Genomic DNA, 20,066 nt, shown 5'->3' on the forward strand with positions numbered 1-20,066 from the left:
ATTTTACTCTACAAAAATGTGTTTATGTTTAAAATAATAATTTGTTATTGATCGAGATTTGTTATTATCATGAGTCGAAATCCTGATATAATTTTCCTAACAGAATATATCAAAAACGTACTTTATTTCGCGGTGTTTAAATCAGGCCGAGTTCCAGTTAACTGTTGCAATACACATTATTTCTGCATTGATGACGATTTAATTTATGAAAATTACTATTTAGACTTTGGACCGTTAAATTTAGGTTGCGTCTACAAGTACTATAAACTATTAAATGATAAAATAAACTTGCACTCGCAAAATCAAGTACTAATACATTACACAAGTGCTGACTCCAGAAAAAAGGCCAATGCTGCTTTTTTGATAGGCTGCTTTGGGGTTTTATATTTATGTTTGTCAGCCGATCAAGCTTATAAGCCTTTACTACGTGAGCAATTTGTGTAAGTTCTTTGATAGTTTGTAGTTTGTACCATTAATCGCCAAATAATAATTTTAAGTAGAGTGTATGTATTCCGGTCCCGGTATGTATGTCAGAGAGCCCTAGAATATTTTTTTATTACTATCAAATCAAGCAAATTTTTTGTGAGTAGCTTCATTTTGATAAGACAAACAACATTTTTATTTGCGAAAAATCTTGAATGTGATGGTGCTAAAATATGGATTGATCTATTTGTAGGACAATGTTACCATCAAATCAAAGTATGAAAATGTTTCTATCTCTGTTGGCTACCACTTTCAAGATTTTTCGCAGATAAAAATGTTGTTTGTCGTATCAAAATAAAGCTACTTACAAAAAATTTGCTTGTAGTAATAAAAATAAAACGTTCTAGGGCTCCCTGACTATAACGAAAACACAGTTTTTTCGAAATATTGAACTAGAAATTGAAGGAATTAAAATTATGCTTAATAAGGCACCAAATTAAATTTATGCTTTTTTCAAAGACCCTTTCAAGACGCATGCCAGCAAAAATCCCCATACACTATAACAATATTGGATTGCTTAGAAGGCCTTGCCAAGGCTCGCGATTTCAATTTCTTCAATTTTCAAGACTTCAATGTCGCAGAGTATATCAAATTAGACAAACTGCAAGGAGGTGATCTAAACTGGATAATTCCAGGTAAGAAAATGTACTGTAAATTCTGCAAAGCAACCTGATGTACCTACACACACCAGCTTAAACCTGAAAGATTTTATACTTCCAGTAATTCGGACTCCCACATCCTCGTGGTTTACAGTTTGCATCGCCATGAAGCGTTTTCACATCACGCGACACCCACATCCGCAAAAAAATTGCAAACACTCATAATATATTGTGTCTGATCGTTTATTCAAGAACACAAGCAACAATTAAATTAAGAAATTTAAAAAAAAACCCGCCAAACAACTTTAAAAAGTAATGAAATAACATATTTTACCGACTTTAAGTTTAAATAATTCCTAAGTGTAAAGTCATATTTTAGTCCATAATTGTTGTCACGGTGTGTCGGGGGACCGCCAACAGTGTCTTTTGCATTTTGTATCGCCATGTCACGATTCGGTTCGCTGTGAACTATGTTATGTGAAATCAAATATCTACATTAGCGGCTACTTGTGTTGGTTATAGCGCAGAGTAACTCCTGTCAACAGGATCATAATATTATATCCCAATGAACCATCTAGGAATGTTATTTTTGCATGAGGCCGTCAATATGAGTCCAAACATGAAACCTCCACTTTGGGTTCATATTGAGCTCAGCTTTTATATAATCCAGGTGATGCTGCAGCAGCAGCATGCAAAAATTTATTAGTTATTTACGTCTTACTAGTTGTCGCAATTAAAATGAGCCCAAACACGAAACCATTGCTCTAAGTTGGTGAGGAGTATCCTATTGATTACCAGGTGATGCTGCAGCTCCAGGTCAACATTCCATTAATGTGTAAATATTCATAAATGTCATGAACGAGAATGCAATAAAGCCCACCAAACTACTGCAAGTTGCTAATCGGCCCTTCATGAACCAGATGAACCGCGATTTTTCAGTACGGAGCAGGCTGATGATGATGAACTATAGCTAAGAACACTCTCAATTAAGTCAGCTTTCAAACAAAAAAACTAGATCAAAATCGGTCCACCCGTTTGGATGCTACGATGCCACAGACAGACAGACAGACAGACAAACAGACAGACAGACAGACAGACAGACCGACAGACCGACAGACAGACACGTCAAACTTATAACACCCCTTTTTTTGTCGGGGGTTAAAAAGTTATCATCTGTCACATCTATAATAATTTCACTTGCTTTTTGAAGACGAGAGAGAGATCTTTAATATTATGTAATCAATCGGTGCAGTACTGGATATCGTATCGCATAATGTGAAAACGCACTTAAAGCTTTATTTTTGTAGGAAAATTTTTGGCGTTCATTGGACCAGTTGATAATACTTATTCGGTGTATAACCCTCCGGAGATGTACGTGGCTTATTTCATTCATAACAACGTTAAAGTTGTTATAAGACTCAACAAAAGGCTTTACGATAGCAATACGTAAGAATCAAAATATCTTAATGTGTAGTTAGCACATAAAGTAAATATACCTAGCGGAATAGGGCAAGGTGTCAAACGAAACCGAAATTGGTTTTATCTGTGTTATAAAATATGTGTACACTTACACAAGCATGATTGAACATGATTTCTATGAGATTATCACACGTCTCTTTTTACCACGCAGCGTTACTGATAGTGACATCTCTCTTGCTCAGGGCTTTGTTTCTCTATTCCGCTAGGTATATTAACTTTATGAGTTAGCATTGGTACTTTTAATACCATTACCGAGGTAGCCGCAATCTCTTAAATATTTTAAAATAAAATTTTATTTAAGATTTACGTCGAACGGGATTTTACATTACGATTTATATTTTCCCGATGGTTCGTGTCCACAAAAACACATTGTGATGAAATTTTTGGAAATTAGTGAAGAGACAACAGGTGCAATAGCAGTGCATTGCAAGGTTTGTCATCTAACCCATAAGTAAAACGTACCATCATTAGAATATTATAATTGAAAATATTAATGTTCAAATAAAAAACAATATAAGGATTTTTGTTTAGGCAGGCTTGGGCCGCACTGGAACATTAATTGGCTCTTATCTGATAAAGCATTACCGAATGTCAGCTCACGAGGCCATAGCCTGGATGAGGATTTGTAGGCCTGGATCTGTTATAGGCCATCAGCAGGTATATCTTCTAAAATCTAAGTAAATAATATCGGACGCAGTCCAGTGACTATTATTATTTAAAAACATATTTTTTACAATAGGAATGGTTAGAGAAAATTGAACCGTGGCTAATAAAACAAGGAAATATCTACCGGTAAGTTACAATAGTGTTTTTGAGCAAAAATATTTTTGTAATAACTAATAAATTGTAACGAGGAAGACACTACGTAATGTAACAATTATTATTACATATCAGGAGGCGAATGTTTCAAGATGTAAACCAATTTCCTAAGCACGAATATGGAATTTATTCTTTCGTCAAAACTACTTATCTACAAAGAGCGATGCTCAGCAAGTCATCGACTCCAACTTCCAGACGAAAGCTAAGTCCGTCAGAACTATCGTCAGGGTCGCGACCGATTTCAAGAAAAATGTTCGGTAAGACGTCTCTTATTGCCGTACTGACGACTGGCGTTAATTTTGAAACAGGATTGTTTAAAAATTAAATCAGCGTTTTTTTTAACTAGGTGAAACCCGATAAACTCCGATGAAAAATCGTACAAATGCTTTGTCCATTCCCGGGACCATTCTGCATTCCCAAGTATCTGCATATCAAATTTCATAAAAATCTGTTCAGCGGTTTAAGCGTGAAGAGGTAACAGACAGACAAACTTTCACATAGTATTTTATAATAATTTAACTGTGTATTATATCTTATAGAATTTAGGTACACATATTAGTGACTAACTGACTACAAGGCTATTTACAACTTTAAATATTAACAATATCTTAATTTTGAGTTATTTAAGAGTAAACTTGTAAACGACGCTTGGTCATTTCAATGCCATGCCTTAGATCAGTTTGAGTAATGATGGTATAATTTCTGAATACATTTAAAGGGGAAGTCGAGAAGAACTTTAAAAGGGAGGATCATAATTGGCACCAAAAGTCGTTTCTTCAAAATCAGAAAATCATTATCGATAAGGAGTAAGTCGTTCAAAGAATATATTTAGTCTAGTTACCGAGAGAAAAATTCAGACAGAAAAATCAGACAAATTTTTTTTATTTTTAGAAAATCGTTTTATAAAGAGGCAATAAGTAAAGATTTTTCAAAAACGAAAAATATCCATGATTGTGAGACTCATGTTATTAGCTCTAGACCATCTAGGTTTTCGAAGCACTTAAAATCAATAAAATCAAAAGGAAGAAATGACGATAAAGCGCCTGACGTATGTATCTTTTATTTTACCTGTTATTCACAGATGTATTAATAGCTACATTAAGTGTTTTAAAGTTATTTTTTATTTTAGAGAAGTGTCCAATATAGTTGCGCAAAACAAAATCGACAGTGCCAACTACAAAACTTAATTAAAATATCGACACCTCAATATAGATTATCTGAATTTAAATACGAACTGACAAATGCAAACATATTCGCAAAAGGTAAAACAATATTAACTAATTGAAAAATGTAAGTAGTTAAAAAACTAAAATGTACTTGCAAAATCCGAACCACGGTCCACGTCCCTAGGCCTAGTAGGCCCGAAGACGTCTAGGTAGACCTCTTCGGGCTTTAACTAGTCCTCGAGATTACATACTTCATCGAACTCCGCAAAGCTTAATATTATTATAACATTATTAAATTTAAAGTTTAGGTTACTAACTTACGGCCGTTCCCAATATTTGATCTATCTCTGGTTTGGCCCTACTAGAGATAGGAATAGCTCACATTAGACATTAGAGACATATATTTTATGTCAGTTGTGAGCTATTGCTATCTCTAGTAGGGCAAAACCAAAGATAGATCAAATATTGGGAACGGCCGTTATAAAATTGTAACATAAAATTGTGATTAAGAAGAACCTAAGGAGCTACTTCAACCTCAATTTCGCCGCCGTCTTGGCCGAAGCCCTAGTCCACCTGTAACCCGCATGATAAATGAGCCAACTATAGCGTCAAATAGTGTATGTGCACAACAATTAAGAAAATCTAATTCAAACGAAAAAAAAATTAACAAACCTAAAGGTAAGCCGTAAGCATGTTTGTAGATTATAGATTTACTATTTATTACATATTTTTTATTAAGTTCATTAATTAAGTGCTTCACGTTAATCAAGTAGAAACAAAAGTGTAATGCACGATAATATGAATTCGCCTACCGCTCATGTCTAAAACTTCGGTTTTACTTTGTCTGCAGTCTGAAGACTGGAGCTCAAGTAGCTTTCAGAATGTTCAAATTGATGACCGACAAAAACATTGTTTTGTCTACCTTTAATTTTATATTCAGAAGTTTTATTTGTCTTTGTCATAATAATATTACCCCATAGACGTTAAATTTATTGTAAAATATCACTTACTTACTTACTTACTACGATGGCTCAGCGACCCAAAGTGGATCTTGGCCTCCGACACGAGTTTGCGCCACTTGTCGCGGTCTTGCGCAATTTCTTGCCACTCTGTAACTTGAAGATCGCGCTGCGGGGCTAAAATGGTCACATTTAGCAATCCCTCTCAATCAATTCAGCAAATGAACTGTCAAACTGACAAATGTCAAATCAGTACAAAAATACAGAAATGAATTGTAAGCATTTTGCGATTTTAGAAAAATGAATCATGTTATGATTCATATCATGATTCTTCAAAGCGACCATTTTAGCCCCGCAGGTCCGACTCCACGACATCTAGCCACCGGTACCGTTTACGACCGACAGGTCGTCGCCCGATCGGACGCCCAAGAAACGCCATTTTAGTAGCACGATCCTCCCCCATTCTTGCAACATGACCGAGCCATCGGAGTCGCTGGGCTTTTGATACGCCAATAATATTGGGATCAGCCATGAGGTCTTCAACTTCCGCGTTGGTTCGGATTCTGGTTCCTCCGTCTTCTGTCTTCACCGGGCCCAAGATCTTGCGGAGGATTTTTCTTTCGGCTTCTCAATGAAGTGCCGCACTGCATCGTAAGGTATTTTGGATGCGGGTGTTTATTTCCTCCTGTCTCGTGTTGGTGGGCATTTTCAAAAAAATGTGTACCCCTGGTTTTTACCTTGTCCCTTGACTTCGCTACAGATTATTTGTAAAAAATTACATACTAACATTTTGTAATTTTAATGTAGGAGCATAAACAAGTTTTCTTTTATTAAAATACATTCACGTTTGTATATAATTTTATTTAGTATGAGATTTATAAGGGTTTTTAAGTACCGAAACCTATTAAATTCACCTGTCCCCTTCCCAGAAGTTGTAACAAAATCTTTAATAACTATTTTTTTTCTTAAAGTAAGTTACTTAAAAAACATATGTTAGATTCTTAAATACTTAATGTATCAATTGAATGTCTTGTTATTGAAAAATCTAACATAATTTAACTACAAATTAATTAAAATTATAATCATGAAAAAACAACCCGGCCGGAATGTTCGGTTTAGTGACCGTTTTTTTTAGTTTTATAAACATACTACAAAAATATTTTCGGCACTAAATGATAGCACTATATTTCATTGTACATCGAGAAACTTCAATTTAAATTTAGTAGTTAAAAATCTGCTACAAGACGCGGACGCAGGTTGGATGGTTCTTCAGGAACGGTTTATTTGTTCAGATAAGTGACCATATTTTGTAAGCATTATTATACTTTCTCCAACTGTTTTTACTGTTGACACGTTGCAAAATTAGTTTAGTATTTAGTATAAAAAATGAAATTGTGATAACTATTATCGGTTATTTACAAACACTTTAAAAGTAAAAGAAAGTAATATTACGTGACTTCCGACTTGTGACTTTTCGTATGGTCACATATAATGGAACGGACAAGTCACAACAGGCGGAAAGCATAAGGCTTAGTTCACATTTTAAATTAATTATTTTTTTATTCACAGATTTTATTAAGAAAATTGGAGATTTTTAAACTGGTACGATTAACGTACAAATATATTTTTTATTACTTATGTGTTAAGGTGACGCCGCGTTAAAGTAAAAAACCGTTTTGGATATGTTTTAGATTGCTAGTTTTCTATGAAAGGCCGGCCCGGCCTCTCACAGAAAACAAGCAATGGAACAGCAAAAAATGGAAAGGGCGTAAGCGACAAAATAGTTTTGTCGCGTAATTTAAAAACCATAAATACATTTCATATAAGCTATGGGCAAATTAAAGTGTATGCTTGAACCAATCCATGTACATTTTTGGAAGCTTAAATCACTCTCCTCTGTAGGGAAAAATAGGAATCCTTTTTTTTTACACAGGTCTATTTGATTGATTATTCTGTGTTATAAAAGTTGACCAATCGTGTTATGCTATGGGTAAATCAAAGACAAAGACATGATAAATACTGCCAATGAACTTTAATTTCTTAGCTTTAGTTATTGCTGAGAAAAATCGATATCGCTACAGCCAAATCATAAAGGCGTCGACTTTACTTAACAATAACAAATATACTATTTAAAATTTAAGTACCTAAAAGTTTTATGTTTTTTAAAAATTTTGATTTTATTTCCACTACTTTTCTATCAGTAAAGTTGAAAATCATTTTGTGTCGTTGATATTTGCAGATTTATAATAACTAGACATCAGATTATATGCATTTGCATACTTGCATATGCAAATGCATATAATGTCACTTTTTAGGCGATAGTGCATATTTTGGCAATTTTTCGTTGATAGTGCATATTTCGGTAGTTTAACTTCCATGGGCATTAAGATTGCAATCGGAAATTGTTGGTAGAAAATTATTATTGGCGTATAATAAATAAATAAAAAGTCTTTATTTCAAGAAATTAAAAATCCTGGATTTTATGAAATTATAAAAATTGGCGCTTTTATTAATGTCACTACCGGAAAAGTCTTCAAAAAAATAATAAATTTTAATATTAAGTGACTTTTGATTGTGCATATTTTGTGCATATTTCGACCATTTTTCGTGCATATTTGCATGGATATTTCGGCACTTTGATCGTGCATATAATCCGATGTCATTAATAACTTAGGAATTCGTAGACATGTGAACACATCTTTATGATTATGAGATGTTCGTCCCTCTAATTATTGAAGTTAAATCTATGAAATCAAAGAATTTTTTACTTTTATAAGTAGTGCAACAATAAAAATGTTTAAATAAAAGGTTTTTGTGTTATAAAAACTCCTTTAAATATGTTAAATATTACTTACTCATGTAAAAAAATGAAAAATAACGTAGTGGTTGGGTCACATAGTCACACTATGGATTAAAAATAATTGCTACTCTTGTTGATCCTTGAAATTATCTAAATTTTTTTTAATAAACAATTAAATATGCATTTCACTAGTTTAAATTAACGAAGAAATCCATTTATTGCTGTATTTTTTTGTATTAAATTATATTTTACATTTAGTCGCACAACGGAATCTGTTTCGTCGAAAATTCGATTTTGTTTCAATAATATCAGAATAATATAACGTTTTCAGCGTTCTTTTTAACTTATTCCATTAGTTCAATATTTTTCCTTGTATATGACATTCAAAAAAAGGTAAATAAATGACCTTAAAAAATATAGACATATTTTTGCAAGGGTACACGTTTTTTTGAAAATGCCCTGGTGTCGGTAATGGTGCAGCCTAAGTATTTAAATTTGTCCGTCCCTTTATAAGAAATCCCTCTCACATTCAGGTCTTCTCGTTTTGTGCGCGTGTTTTTATAGCGTTTAATGTGGAGGTTTTCTGTTTTCTCGCGGTTTATACTTAGGCATACCTTAAGGGCTTCGTTTTCTAAGACTTCGGCCGCACTGGCCACTTCCTCTGGAGTTTCACCCAGTAATGCCAGGTCGTCGGCATACCCTATCAACCTATGTTTCCCAATCAGTTGTAGCCCTATATCTAGTGCAATCACTTCTTTGAGGACATATTCCAGAACTAAATTGAAAAGCACAGGTGACAGCGCATATTCTTATTTAAGTCCTGTGACCACTGCGAACTCGTCCGTAAGCTCTTTAGCAACCCTCACTCTCATTTTGCTTTCCTTAGTGGCGATCATTATCATCTCAACTAGTTTTTTAGGGATGTTGAAGTTCCTTAAGATCGTGTATAACGCATTCTTTGACTTTTGGACTAAGTGGACGCGGCATAATGGTCTCTACCAAATCAAAATACTGTGGCCGGTCCGCCATTTTATGTTCCGGTTCTCCGAGGTACATAAACTGTATTATAGGGATTATAGGGATGTCGAAATTGAAAGAAAATATCGATATATCGATTACGGTCGATGCTGTCATAGGCTTTTTTAAAATCGACAAATAACGCGTGTATGCTTTGGGCGTATTCCCAAATCCAAACGTTTCGCTACATATTGACTACTTCCATAAGTTTGAAGTCCTGTTAGAAAAAAATGTCACTAATGTAGATCACACCATCATAATGGGTGACCTTAACACCTGTCTAGTCAACAAAGAAAATGTACATATGACCCGAGCCACCAAACTACGTTCCTTACTAAATTCCGTTAACCTCAATATCCTTCCTCTTAACCCTACACACTTCTTTCCTAACTGCGTCCCATCTTTGCTTGATCTGATTATAGTCTCTTCCTTGAATCACGTTAGTACACATGGGCAATTTAACGCTGAAGCCTTCTCCTACCATGACCTGATCTTCCGTTGAAAATCCGTTGTCCTAAGCCCAAACCTCGCATAGTCATGCAGCGTAACTACAACGCAATTGACCCGGATAAGCTCAAAGTTGACCTTTTGGCTATTAACTGGGAGGCGGTGTATAGTGCTACTACTGTGGACGAAAAGATGGAAATTCTCAATACGCTTCTATTACAAATATTTGATCTACATGCACCTTTACGACCTGTTAGGCTAAAACACCTGCCTGCTCCGTGGCTTACCGATGAGATAAAGGGACTTATGGCTAAAAGAAACGTCGCCAAAGTCAAATTTAGAAACAGCCCTTCTGAATTCAATCATCAAAAGTATAAAGAGCTAAGAAATAGATGTAGTAGATTGTGTAGGGATGCACAGCGTCGCCACATACACTCTTCAGTTAGCAATGGAGATCCTGCTAAGGTTTGGTCTTTCCTTAACTCCTTAGGAATTGGTAAACCAAAGTCCTCCCCTTCTCCCAATCTTGACCTCGATGCCCTCAATCATCATTTTACCACTACTTGTTCCATCCCAGCCTCCGTTAAACAGCAGTCCATAAATGCCCTTTTGACATCTCCTCCACCTGATCCTCCGTTATCACCTTACGTATTTAAAGCTGTTTCTTTGCCTGAAATTGAGAAAATAATTGCAACCATCAAGTCTAATGCTCAGGGTGTTGATGGTATAAGCCGGAAAATGATTACCCTTACCCTCCCCGTTACACTCCCTATCCTCGGTCACATTTTTAACTTTTCCTTAAGCTCTAGCACATTTCCAAGCTGTTGGCGAAAAGCTGCAGTCATCCCTATACCCAAAGTTCAGTCACCTACGTCTCCTTCTCACTTCCGACCCATATCCATCCTTCCTTTCTTATCCAAAGTCCTTGAGCGCCTTGTTTATCAACAACTAAGCTCCTTTATTAATAACAATGGTCTGCTCAGTCCTCTCCAATCCGGTTTCAGACCCGGCCACAGTACGGTTACTGCTCTAACTAAGGTATCTGATGACGCGCGCCTGGCCATGTGAAATCAGCAACTTACAGTGCTAGCTCTGCTGGACTTCAGCAATAGGTTTAATACCGTAGACCTTGACATACTATTAGCAATGCTAGGTGCGCTTCACTTCTCTGATCCTGTTCTTGAATGGTTCCGTAGCTATCTTTATGGTAGGACTCAATGTATAAGGGTCAATGATCGGATGTCTGGTTTCTGCAGTATCTCGTCTGGCGTGTCTCAGGGTGGTATCTTGTCCCCTCTCCTTTTTTCCATATTCATTAATTTCCTCACTCCCCTCCTATCCTGCTTCTTCCATCTTTATGCGGATGATCTCCAAATTTTCACCCACGCTTCTGCCAATGATCTTAAGTCTGCCATTGAAGCAATTAATAATAATCTTGCAACAATCCTTCATTGGAGTAAATCTCATGGCCTAATTGTCAATCCCACCAAGTCACAAATTATAATTATCGGAGGATCGAAGCAACTTAACCGGCTTGATTACAATTCTTTGCCTACCATATCTTTTGATACCTGATAAATTGTTTATCAGATCTGCCAACGACAATCATCCGTCGTTTACCCAACTTATGAGTGGGTCTGCCAACCATCTATTTATTCAAATCCACACGTCAGACACAACGCCACCAGCCGCTATTCTTTTGTAACGCGATAGCAACTAGTGGAGATGTAAGTGCTGGGGATAAAAATAAAAGTGGTCAATTACTTACTATGGAAAAATGCAGCACACGTCTCCGGGCACCACTCGCCATTCCAAGGCACCATGAATGTTCGAACACTGGGTCGTTTTTCCGTAGCTGCCGCTAAGTAACTTGAGTTTGTATCGACCCCTCGACAGCACATCGATAACCTTGTACGGTCCTCGGACACCAGGATCTAATTTTCCTGTACACTGGGAAAATTTTATTACAAAAACGAGATCATTAACTTTGAACTGGCGGGGTGGGTGTTTGCTACGATTTTCGTGAGCGTCTTGACGTGCTTGATTATCATCAAGATGCTGTTTAGCTTTACGTCTTGTAATTTCACGCAATGCTTCTCGGTTTATTCCAGGGCCATTTGCTGCTAAGTCTCTAACCAGCCCTTTAATAACTGGTGTGGTGGCTTCTGTACCTATTAAAAGGTTAAGTGGAGAGGTGCGCGTGGACTTCTGCTTGGTGATGTTGAGAACCAGCTGGAGCTTCCAGAGTACTTCCGACCATGAGGCACGTTTATGATTCACCTCTATACGAATCATATTTAACACAGTTCTCACGTACCTTTCGACTTGACCATTCGCATGGTGCATCTCCGGCGTGATAAAGTGAAGATTACACCCGAGGTCGTTAATCCATGTAGTAAATTCGCTGGACTCGAACATTCTTCCTTTATCTGTGACCATAAGCGAAGGCACCCCGAACAACGAGATTGACTCGTTTTAGCTCACTCTAACACACTAGTGTGAAGGAGACAGAATTTTGTGAATGCATCGACTATAATAAGAAGAAATTTATACCCATCTGACACAGGTAATGGACCCAATGCGTCGACATGAATCGTATTGAAGGGAACATCTGGTTTGTCCCACGAAGTGATGTGCTGCCGTGGAGCTCGAGGTACACGCTTCTTTGACAAACATACCAAACAGTGAGCCACGTACTTATTTACAAAATGTTTCAGCCCCGGAAACCAAAAATGTTTTAGGATAAGATCGATGGTCTTGTCCACACTGATATGCTCATGTTCGTCGTGGAACACTCTTAACAAACTAAGCCTATGTCCCTTGGGGACGTAGCAGAGGAGTCTAGGCTCCTCTCCCACTGGAGCATATCGGTAGTACAAAACCTCGTTCTTAGATACGTACCTATTTGGATCTAACTTACCTTCCTGTAGATTTTCCAAAAGTCTCTGTGTGTCTTCGTCAGCCGCCTGAGCTATCTGAGCCCAATTGCGAGGCTTCGAAATTTGGTTGGCTAAATAAGGAGGGTTGCGACTTAAATAGTCGGCATGTGGCATCATTATTCCCTTTCGATATTCGATCGTGAAATCAAAATCTTGGAGATAAATCCACCACCTTGCGACTCGTGGAATTAAATCTTTTTTACGTTCCGTCGACTTCAGCGCTTTACAATCAGAGACGACGACAAATCTCAATCCTACGAGGTAATGGCGAAAATGTTGTAGTGCTTTAACTACCGCCAAGGTTTCGAGCTCGTAAGAATGATACTTGGCTTCGGCTCCCTGTGTTAATCTACTGAAGTAGGCAATGTCATGCTTCTTACCATCCTGATGCGTCTGAAGAAGTACCGCTCCGTAGCCTAAGCTGCTTGCATCTGTGTGAACTTCAGTACTTAAATCGGGATTGAATATGGCCAAAATTGGTGCACTTGTTAATTGCTGGATTATATGCTGGCGGGCTGTTTCCTGCTCATTTCCCCAGTAAAACGGAACAGATTTTTTGGTTAAACGACTTATACAAGAGGTTTTCGTGGCATAATCTTTAATGTAGCGTCGGAAATAGCCCGCAAGACCCAGAAATTGTCTTACCTGCTTGACATTTGCTGGCGGAGAGGTGTTCACCAAAGCTTCAACCTTTCTGTGTACACTTGCGTAAATTAATAGAGAACCCAGCCTGGGTTAGGGTGTTGAGCATGCGGTGTAATAGCTCCACTCCATCAGGAATTGTATTGCTCAAGAGCAAAACATCGTCTACGTAAACCAAAACATTACCTTTATCGATGTGTTTTCGCAGTGTATCATTGATGCTCCTTTGATATACTATCGGAGTGTTAGCCAACCCGAACGGCATTTTGACGTATTCAAAATGGTCTTCCGGAGTAACAAAACCTGTAAGATGAATACAGTCCTCCCTAATGGGTATCTGGTGGAAACCAGTGGCCATATCCAAGCTAGTGAAAAATTTGAAGCTCCCCAAACGATCAATGTGATCATCAACTAAGGGAAGGGGATACCTGTCTTTGACTGTTATTTTATTGAGGGCCCTAAAGTCTACGCATAGCCGATCTGAACCGTCACGCTTCTTCACAAGGATTATTGGGCTTGCATACTCAGATTGAGAGCGTCTAATAATTCCTTTCTCTAACACATCGGTTGTTATACTGCGAACCTTAAGTTTTTCTTGGTAGGAAAGTCTGTACGGTCGGTATACAATAGGCGTAGAACTAGTAAGCTTAATTTCCATTACTCCCGTAGTAACCGTTGTGGTAGCCGTACCGGAAATCAAGAATATGGAAAACTTTCGGATTACTGACATCAAAATTTCTCGTTCTTCACCTTGAAGTGGCAAGTTAACTTCTATATCAGCCGACTCAACCGTGTGAACACTAGATTTAATAACGTTTGAGTGCGTAAGACATTGATGATCTTTAGTGCGAACGTACGTAACACCATCACGATTGAGTACGTCGGTACCAATAACGATAGGAGTATTCATGCACGGTTCTGGAACTACTACTAAATCTACTTCTAAAGATATATCGTTAAATTCAAGGGTAACCGTAACGTAAGATGTGCACTCGATCTCCTTATCGCTAATTCCTTTTATTACGCATCGACGAATTTTTGGTTGACACGAGAGATATTTTAAAGCACCCGAGGAAATAAGTGAGATATTAATTGCGCCACTGTCGATTAAGACGTCCATAGGGATACCATTTACAACGGCTACGGTCACGTCCTTAGTTTTTAGTGGGTATTTGGAAATATCTGAACATAAATTAACGTTCTGTTGGTTACGATTCTCAAAACGAATTTTAGAAAAGCAAGTTTCTTCTTTATGGCCAGGTTTTTTGCAAAAAGTACACGTCATACTAGAGTTCGATTTCATGCGCGGGGCTGTGTCCGTATTGTTTTTAATATTTTCGGACAATTACTTCGAACGTGGCCCTTTTCACCGCAATTAAAACATGATTTCTCACCACTAACGATTGGTTTACTTTGATATGGGCGTCTTTGAGAAGGACGATTCAACGTAGGAAAATGATTGTGCTTATGCGGCTTAGAATAAATCGACAGAAACGACACTAGTTTATCAGAAGTTAACTCTGCATTAGCAGCTGCTGCTCTTATTTGAGGGTTATCAATACCGCGAATCACAATAAGCGTTCTTAACTCCTCGCTAAGACCGGTTACTACTCGAAGACGTAACAATGTGCGACGCGCGTATTCAGCATAAGTCGTATATTTATCAGAAGTATTTTTCATGGCTTCAAATAAAATATTAGCGAAATCTAATTGACCGGGACATAGAGGAATAAATTCTTATTTAAAATTAGACCACGTACGATCATTCGTTACCCACTCATTTAACCAAATTTTCGCATCCCCTTTAAGACAAACGGCTACACGAGATAAGCACTCATGGTCACTCCAATTATTCGTATTTTTAGCGAGTTCGACCTCCTTACACCACGTGTCGATATTGTGGATTGAAGGGTCAAAGTTAGAGACAAAGTAATTTTGGGACCTCTCTGGCCGAATAGTAGAGATAGCTTTAATAATAGCTTGTGCCAGTGTAGATGATTCGGAAGCTTGAAATGAACCGTAAGATTGGCCACAATCATTAGGCGTGGAATTTACTGGACCGGGTACAATCAAAGACGAACGGACGTGTGTATTAAGCCGCGTCTCCACTAGGCAACATTTAGCGCGCGACACGTGACGCTCAACATGTACGGCAACGCTGCACAACAGCGCGCGATGTTGCCAGCTGACGCGCAACATGATGTCGTCAAGTGGAGACGCGCGCAACAATGTCCGTAGTGTGGTCTAACGAACAAGTGCTCAAATTAAGCGAACTGTACCAAAACTATGAACATCTATGGGATACTGCTCACAGATACTATAAAAAAAATTATAACCACTGCCACTAAAATCAACACAAGTTCCTCTGGCGACATGTTGGCGACGACTGACGTAAAGTAGATGCGTAGACAGACAACGTTGTTCATCAAAAGTCCCGCGCTGACTTTCAACATGTTGGGCAACTTGTTGTCCAGCATGTTGCGCGTGAATTGTTGCTTAGTGGAAACGAGGCTTTATCGACCACAGAATTGTCATTTTCGACCACCTGTAACACTTCAATATGATCACGGTTTTGATTTGAGATATTTGGCGAGTGAACGGGCGTTTCCGTGCGTCTAACACTACGGTCTTTTTCCGTTAGACGCCGGCTTTGTCTTTTTGAATTACGATATTCGTTATTTGAAGCACTATTATCGCTGCTACTGCTAGAAGAAATCGAACGTTTACGGTCCCTAGCACGGGAACGCGTTCTATTTTTAGAATTACGCGAATACGAATGACGTGTAAGCGAACGTGAATTTCTTTCAGTGCGGCTACGCTTATATCCCGAATTATTCCGCGACTTTGTCTTGGACGGGCTACTTGAACGTCGATGCGTTCGTTTTATACGTTTTGATCTATTACGCGACCTACTACGCGACATTGTGTTTCAACTTATCACTTAGTGTAAATAACAGAACAAATAAGCACTTAATTTAACACGAAAGAAAAATAACCGTTTAAAAACTAACGAGCATTTGAGGTGGGTAGATTTAAATAACTATTGTTGTATTGTGGGCGTTATGAGGGCTTATTATCCCGGTTCTGAAAGCCTTAAGCTAAGGATATTATTAAACAAGAGTCAGAAACAAATGATTTTAATTAACAAAACAAGTTACACTTAACAATTAGATAAACAATTAAAGAAAAGAGTTAACATTCGTACACAAAAGTTATAAAATCTACCCAACTACACTTTTAAACTAAAAAATAATTATCACAGCACAATTTAACGTTAACATAAGCACAGTGGCTCACTAGTCCTACTCTACACGCACTAATACAATCCCTAATATCACCTGATCGTTGTTGCACGAGCAAAAAGAGAGCGAATCACAGCACTTAGCGTCTTATATAGGTCACGAGCATGTCACTTGTCACAGCACTAGTTTGACAGTTGACAGCTGTCAAGTAATCGAACTTGACAGCTTATAGGTGTTGCCAAGATGTTCCGCTAACAATACTTAAATGAACTAAAAAGTATTAAATAATCCTTATTCTGTACTCAGTATTTCTGTTCTCAATATTCATAATTTTGAAGTCGGTACCAGTCCTATTAATAAGTATAATATAACTTGCAGTTATACCTATTCTGTCACAGAACTGTCTATTATATTATTGAAAGTTGCATTCAATGAGTATTAGATTCAAGTAACTGATCTGTGAAACCTTGATTTTATACTAGGTATGTCAAAAGATAATTATTACATAAAAATAATCGTTAAAATAAGATAATATGTCCTTTTTAAGGTGATAAATATAAAGGTAAATGACTTTTATTTTAGTTTTATGTTATTGTAAAATATCGATAAGCATATCGATAAATTTTATTCAAGCACTAGCGTATATGTAAAAAAATTTAATGAAAAATGTTTCTTCAAAAATTGTGTATTATAAGAACAATAGTAACTTTAGTTACGCAAAATATGAAAGTAAAAGGGAGGATTCACAATATTTTATTTGAAATAGAGAGCTAAAGACAGAATAGAGCAAAAATAAACACATCGTAGTAATTAGGACATGAAGATTAATTACCTGTGAAATGTATATTTTTCAGGATTATTCTTATGGTTTACACTGCAAACAAGTACAGAACAAGTAAACATGTTAAAATATAATAATATTTATTAAAAATAACAAACAAATTGAACAATATATTGGAAATACCGAAAGGGCATAAAAACGATTGACGACTTTTGACGACCTGTCAAAAGTTGTTACAATTTTCATTAGACTGTATTTCTCTTTTCATCTTGTTATAATTCCATAAAGGATTTTCTTCTCTCTCGCACTCTTTGTTGGTCTATGCATTATAAGTTTATGATTAAAACCATCATTACTCTATGGTTATAATCATGCTTATTAAAAGTGCAGTAAAACCTCTTTGTTAAAAAAATTAATGCCACTTTAACGTCACTGTCAAAATTTGCTGAAAATCTGTCAGTTGGCTGTCAAGCCAGGCATAACCTCTAAATTTCAATAAACCCAATAAAAAATAATGAGATACATGTAAAATACACATAAATACAATTATTTACGTAGTTCTATTGCCACCTAAGATGGGTGCTTTAGCAACTAAGGCCCTCAGGCCTGTCAAAACGTTTAACATTGAGAACCGTGCCCACAAACTTATATCAAAAGAAAAACCTACTCCTGCACCAAGTTACCCATCAACACTCGAAGAGCTAAAGAGAGTGCGTGAAGTAGATCCGAATATTGATGAGAAGCTAGATAAAAAGGACCCCGGACTCGATCTTAGGCTAAAAAATGTTTATGTAACTTCATTCGGTCGCCCAGAAGACGACGTTACTAAAGAAATTAAAAACAAAAGTACTGACCGACCACTACCTCAAGATCGAAAGTTAATAGACGACTTTGACTTTGGGTTAAAAGAGCCAGACAAGATTCCACACGGTCGCACCACTCTTAGACTAGTACTTGAGTATCTTGCATCTCACCAAGTGAATCCAGAGGAGGTGACGGCGGCAAAAATTGCATTCGAGTACAAAATGAGAGAAAACGATGTTGAAACTATACTCAAGTATTTTAAAACATATGAAATATATGTCCCTCCTACTAAAAACACCCCAGCACAATTTGCTGGACCGAGTAAAGTAAGAAAACAATTGTATGACACAACAAGAAAACAACTCGGAGATACAGATAATTCAAAAGAGAATGAGAAGCCTACAACAAAAACTACATCAACAACATAGAGATCTCTTAGTATTTTCACCAAATTATAAGTCCTAATTACAATAATTTTACTCTTTAGATTTCAATAAGGAGTGGTTAACAGGAAACGATAGAATGTAATACATATTTATCTTGGGTGAAGGTGTTCCCACATTGTTATGGAATTCACATATTGTATTAATTAAAAAGCAGTTTATGTTTAAAGTATAACAGTAAAGAACTGTGATAATATTTTCTTTAGCTTAAATGTAGAGACTTGAGATGCAACATTATGATTTGGTGATGTAATTGTTTTAATGATGTTTAAATAGATATTAGTAAAGAAGTTATTTGTTTATGTTGTCTTTTATTTCTATACTTAGCCTATTTTATCATGTTGCCTATGTTTAATTTTAATTCTGAGAATGTATTAAAATACTTTTGTGCTTTAGTATCAAAACACCGAAGAGGTTCTGTGGGTGGTGTGTCTCTTGATGCTCAAAAAAGTGCTCCGATGGAACACCGAGCTTCTTCAGTGAGATCAGATGAAAGACCAACTGCCACACAAGGAGATTTGCTTAATGGCATTAAGGTATTTACTATGGGTTATTAGATGTCAGTCACCAATAGATCCTCAAGGGTCGCAGTGAAATCAGGGCTACTTGACCTACCTTCAGCAAAAAAAAAGGGATATTAGACTGGTTAGTTCCCAAACTGGTGGTAGGTCAACTTGTAGAAAGTATGTTCTTCAAATTTATTCCAAAATGAAACAATTTATACATTACTTATCTTTTAGGTAGATAGTAGAGTAGATAAATCATATTTTGTAAATAGATCGGGTTTTTACGATATAAAAAATATTTAAAAAAAAAACTTCACAATTAATAATTATTACTCCTGGTTTTAGTTTTCAAGGAGACTCAAAGAATCACTCAAAGCAGAAAACCATTCGAAAACATTTGATAAAAGGTTTATATTTTGTCTTTTTTTATATAACTTAGCAAACATAATATGAAATTCTAAAATATTTCTATTTTTATTCTATGGTAATATCTAACTTTTGTGTTTATAGTTCTATGACACCGCTTAGAGCTGCCTGGGGACCTGCTCACGCTCACGAACCTACCTTTAGTACTACTAAAGAACCAAAATTAAATAAGAAAGGGTTAGTTAACTATTTATAAAATGAAACAAGCAATGAAAAAAGTGGCTACAGCTAACTTGTTTTAACACTGAATTAAATACAATATCTTTTAAAGTACTGAAACTATCGATTAAAATGCATAAGAAAATAATACAACTTTTTTATAGCTCGGGTCAAGCCACTGTGCCACAACATCAAGGAAGTATTGGGAAGCCAAATAGTCGTGCAAATTCACCGAAAATTACACGACCAGCCCTAACTACTTTTTATTGAATATTTTTTATATTGTTGTTGTTTAGAATAAAAAATTATCATGTTGCAAAAATACAATATATTTGACCAACAAAATCGGTTTTTA

The 20,066-nt window shown here is 36.5% G+C and overlaps 2 protein-coding genes across 2 annotated transcripts; both read left to right on the top strand.

The window, feature by feature from the left end:
• The first annotated feature begins 24 nt into the window (after nucleotides 1-24).
• On the top strand, nucleotides 25-19,981 carry LOC121731074 (tyrosine-protein phosphatase CDC14-like). Its single transcript, XM_042120409.1, has 15 exons — nucleotides 25-440; nucleotides 943-1,118; nucleotides 2,390-2,528; nucleotides 2,863-2,992; nucleotides 3,093-3,218; nucleotides 3,301-3,353; nucleotides 3,456-3,637; nucleotides 4,099-4,186; nucleotides 4,272-4,428; nucleotides 4,510-4,642; nucleotides 5,057-5,224; nucleotides 19,017-19,156; nucleotides 19,472-19,533; nucleotides 19,637-19,729; nucleotides 19,876-19,981. Exons 1-15 carry the CDS (start codon nucleotides 70-72, stop codon nucleotides 19,979-19,981), a joined length of 2,124 nt encoding a protein of 707 aa, XP_041976343.1. The 5' UTR covers nucleotides 25-69.
• On the top strand, nucleotides 17,840-18,922 carry LOC121729796 (protein NDUFAF4 homolog). Its single transcript, XM_042118425.1, has one exon. The coding sequence runs from the start codon at nucleotides 17,949-17,951 to the stop codon at nucleotides 18,603-18,605; it is 657 nt and encodes a 218-aa protein (XP_041974359.1). The 5' UTR covers nucleotides 17,840-17,948; the 3' UTR covers nucleotides 18,606-18,922.
• Nucleotides 19,982-20,066: the final 85 nt, after the last annotated feature.

The sequence above is a fragment of the Aricia agestis genome, chromosome 1 (assembly GCF_905147365.1).
Source record: "Aricia agestis chromosome 1, ilAriAges1.1, whole genome shotgun sequence".
NCBI lineage: Eukaryota > Metazoa > Arthropoda > Insecta > Lepidoptera > Lycaenidae > Aricia > Aricia agestis.

Bases quoted from the DNA above. Each gene is read 5' to 3' on its own strand.
- LOC121731074 (XM_042120409.1), top strand. From the start codon at position 70: ATGAGTCGAAATCCTGATATAATTTTCCTAACAGAATATATCAAAAAC. The intron at 2,529-2,862 runs GTAAGAATCAAA...ATTTTATTTAAG, and splicing joins AGGCTTTACGATAGCAATAC to ATTTACGTCGAACGGGATTT. The intron at 3,638-4,098 runs GTAAGACGTCTC...ATACATTTAAAG, and splicing joins GATTTCAAGAAAAATGTTCG to GGGAAGTCGAGAAGAACTTT.
- LOC121729796 (XM_042118425.1), top strand. From the start codon at position 17,949: ATGGGTGCTTTAGCAACTAAGGCCCTCAGGCCTGTCAAAACGTTTAAC.